This window comes from Gorilla gorilla, chromosome 16 (genome assembly GCF_029281585.2).
Source record: "Gorilla gorilla gorilla isolate KB3781 chromosome 16, NHGRI_mGorGor1-v2.1_pri, whole genome shotgun sequence".
NCBI classification, from domain to species: Eukaryota; Metazoa; Chordata; class Mammalia; order Primates; family Hominidae; genus Gorilla; species Gorilla gorilla.
This window is the reverse complement of record NC_073240.2, coordinates 103,086,579-103,090,681: the sequence shown is the minus strand read 5'-3', so window position 1 is coordinate 103,090,681 and position 4,103 is coordinate 103,086,579. Positions and strand designations below refer to the sequence as shown.

The following is a 4,103-nucleotide window of genomic DNA, read 5'->3' as shown; positions in this document are numbered from 1 at the left end:
TGTCCTCTGCCTGGACTAATGCAAACTCATTTGTTACATGAGAGTGAAGGAACCACATGAGGTGTTCCTGAGGCTTCATTCTTTTCCTGCAACAAAATTAGTCTATCATGGATTAAGTACCTCCAAAGCACAGACGGTGCATTGTCTTTCACTTATGCAAAATTGTGTTTGAATATGATAAAGTTACAAAATTGTTTCAGTACCTAAGCTGCTTCTGAATCTTAACTCCTTTGAATAGTAAATTTATGGATATTTTAATGATACATTTAAATGACAGAACAGAAATCTTGAATAGCATTAGATTTCATTGAGTTGATGCATATTTTATGTTACCATTTTATGCTATAAAGTATAGAAAGGAAAAATGTGTTCAGATTTTCGAAGTTCAGGAGAGAGGGTCTTTGAACCATCTTGGGAGGTAGTGGAGTGTGGTCATTAGGAGCATGGATGTTGCAGCAGGAGCTGCTTGAATTCATGTCCCGGCTCCACTGCTTACCAGCTGTGTCCCCCGTGATAGTTACTGAATCTTTCTGTGCATTAGTTACCTCACCTGCAAAAGAAGAATGAGAATACTACCTACCCAGTTGCTGTTAAAATTAAACGAGTTAAGGTATGTAAACAACATAGGGTAGTACCTGGCACATCGTAAGTGTTCAATTAGACAACCCTTGGTCAATGGTTAATTTTACTAAAAAGAAACATCTCTCATTTGGTTAAGTTAATGTCTTAGCATATACTTGTCCTAACAAAGTTTTACAAGGGAATTAACAGTTTTAAAGAAGTTCAAAACTTTAAAAAGAAGAAAAGTGAATATAAAAGAGTAAAATAACTTCCTAAAAGAATCTTGAAATATGTCAATGCTTTAAGAAGACGGATTCATTACAAGGTTCTACCAAAAATCACTAACTTACAGGGATATATGAGTATATATGTGACATTTTAAAGAATCTTTAAAGTAAGTAGGTATTAGTGTAATATCATCATAGTTATTTATAAATCAAAAAGTATGTTTATAGAACAGAAGGACTTTGCCTGTGGCTTATATTATTTTTGGGTCCCAAAAGTTCTAAAGTTCCCAATATCTCATTCAAGGAAACCATGATCCGCTAATACAAAAAAAAAAAAAGGAGTAATATTCATGCCTGAAATTCTTGACGCTTATTTAAGATAACTGCTAGATTTGGTAGCAGTAAGAAAAGTGATGGTAGGCTGGGCACAATGGCTCACGCCTGTAATCCCAGCACTTTGGGAGGTGGAGGTGGGAGGATAGCTTGAGCCCAGGAGTTTAAGATCAACTTGGGCAACATAGTCATACCTCATCTCTACGAAATTCAAAAAATTAGCTGGGTATGGTGGCACATGCCTGCGGTCCCAGCTACTTTGGAGGCTAAGGTGGGAGAATCACTTGAGTCTGGGAGATCGAGTCGTGATGGACACTGCACTCCAGCCTGGGCGACAGAGCGAGACCCTGTCTCACAAAAGAAAAGAAAGAAAGAAAGGTGACGGCAAATGCTATTTAGAGTGTTCAGTAGAGTAGAAAAGCAATATAGACAGAGGAATACTGTTTAATTATGGATTTTTTTAGTGAGTGACACAAATAAAAGCCATGGATGAGACCAGACATGAGTGATGATATAATCATGCATTTTGTAAAATAACCACAACCTGGTTCAAGAAATTTCTTGTTGGGCTGCAAATAAAAAAGGAACTTGGAAACAACAAATAACCATATGAAATCAGTGACAATGAAAAGAGTGCCGTGCTCACCAGCTGGGTGATGGGATCAATTGTACCACACACCTCAGCTTCACGCAATATAACCATGTAACAAACCTGCAAATGTACCACTGAATCTAAAATAAAAGTTGAAATTTAAAAAAAAGAAAGAATAAAGAACTCTCTTCTGCTCACTGGTGTCAGAAATAAAAAGGCAATAGAAGGGCAGAGGTGCAGTTTGTTAGTGGAAAGTTCAAGAATCTAAATCAGTAAGTGGGCTTAATTTTTTTTTAATCTAAAAGTGAGGAAACCAAATTCTCATTCCAAATCTATCATCTAACATCTGTGTCTGAATATAATCATCTATAAAATAATAGGTTGGAACAAATGAACTCTCAAATTCCAGTTCTAAATTTCCATACTTCTATTATACAATCAACAGTTCCCTAAGTAGCCAAAGGATACAGGAAGCAAGCAGATACTAAAGCAAGAGTGAGGGAAATGAAAGCAATTAGGCATTATCACAGTTTGGTAGGTGGTTTGAGAAAAGGACATTAAGCAATTCAAAACAGGGAAAGTATAACAGTGAAGAGGAATAATACACTAACTTCCAACACTGAATTATTGAACACATTCTCTGTTTGGCACCTTTTGACAGAGAAGATTCATGAAATTGGGAAATTCAGTGAAAAATAGCTTAGGTTTGAAACATTTCACATAGTAATTATAAAGAGAATGAGCAGACAGTACGTCTTAACTTATAAAAAATATTATGGAGGTAAAAATACTCACTGCACAGAGTTATCGTGAATATTAAATGATTTATATTAAACATCCAGCATAGGGTCTGAAACACAGACGCCTCCAATGTTAGCTCCCTTTGTCATTATTGATTAGCGTAACACAGACACCTCCAATGTTAGCTCCCTTTGTCATTATTGATTAGCGTAACACAGACGCCTCCAATGTTAGCTCCCTTTGTCATTATTGATTAGCGTAACACAGACGCCTCCAATGTTAGCTCCCTTTGTCATTATTGATTAGCGTAACACAGACGCCTCCAATGTTAGCTCCCTTTGTCATTATTGATTAGCATACGAGAGATGCACACTAACATGGTAAATGCCTAAATGTAACCTAGTACACAAAAGTAATTGAGATATAAATGTCGATGACTTTATTTTTTCCATTGTCTTCGAGTGTGGAGCTACATTTTTGTTTATCTTTAGCATAGCTAGGACACCTTCCTGTAACTCACAAGTTGATGGCAAAGTTTCTTCATTGCTGCCTTCATCTCCTTGTTCCTGAATGCATAGATGACTGGATTCAGAAAAGGAGTGAGAACTGCATCAAAGATAGCAAGAAATTTGTCCAAATGTGATGAGGGGAAGGGCCAGGTGTAGAAGAAAATTAATGGTCCAAAAAATAAAACAAGCACACTGACATGAGCTGACAAAGTAGAGAGGGCCTTGGATAAACCACCTGAAGAGTGTTTCTGAACAGTGACCAGAATGAAGATGTAAGAAATAATTAATATGGAGAAAGACCCCACAGAGATGAGTCCACTGTTGGCTGTGACCATGAACTCCAGTCTACTGGTCTCTGTACAAGCAAGTTTAATGAGCTGAGGGAGATCACAGTAAAAGCTGTCCAATACATTAGGGCCACAGAAGGGCAAGTCTATGACAAAAGCCAGTTGGGCCACTGAGTGAATGAGGCCAAGGATCCACGCAGCAGCAAAATTAAAATGCACATTTGTGGGTTCATGATGGTCAGGTAGTGGAGGGGCTTACATATGGCCACATATCGGTCAAAGGCCATGGCTATGAGCAGCACCATCTCTGTGCCCCCAACAGCATGAATAAAGAAGATCTGAGTTATACAGCCCCCAAAGGAGATGGCTTTATGTTTTCTAAAAAGGTCATAAATAATTTTGGGGGCTGCAATAGAGCAAACTCCCAGGTCAAGAAAGGAGAGATTGGCCAGCAGGAAATACATAGGGGAGTGTAAGTTAGAGTCAGAAGTTACAGAGAACACAATGAGGAGGTTTCCCACCAGACTTGCCATGTAGAACACAGAGGAAAAGAGGAAAAGAAGAAGCTGGATCACCCGTGAGTTAGAGAGTCCCAGGAACACAAACTCAGACACCACAGAGAGGTTGGCTCCATCCATTGCCTCTGTGAGCAGAGCTGACTCTAACATTACCTGAAAAGGAGAGTAAAGAGAAAGTCAAACTTTGTGGGGAGTCTCTGATTGCGTGAGTTTCAAACTGCAAGGAGAAAATACTGCTTTAACTCACAGAGCCAAAACATCTCTATATAACTCCCTTAAACTGTAGTTGCAGAAAATAGGCAGTAACTCATTGTCAAAAGGCACCGCTTCCAATT

General features: G+C 38.4%; 1 protein-coding gene across 1 annotated transcript; it reads right to left on the bottom strand.

Moving 5' to 3' along the window:
• Positions 1 to 2,950: 2,950 nt before the first annotated feature.
• On the bottom strand, positions 2,951 to 3,888 carry LOC109023408 (olfactory receptor 4F15-like). Its single transcript, XM_019010533.3, is given in 2 exon segments — positions 2,951 to 3,459; positions 3,462 to 3,888. Coding segments are annotated over 2 exon segments (936 nt in total).
• Between the last annotated feature and the right edge of the window lie 215 nt (positions 3,889 to 4,103).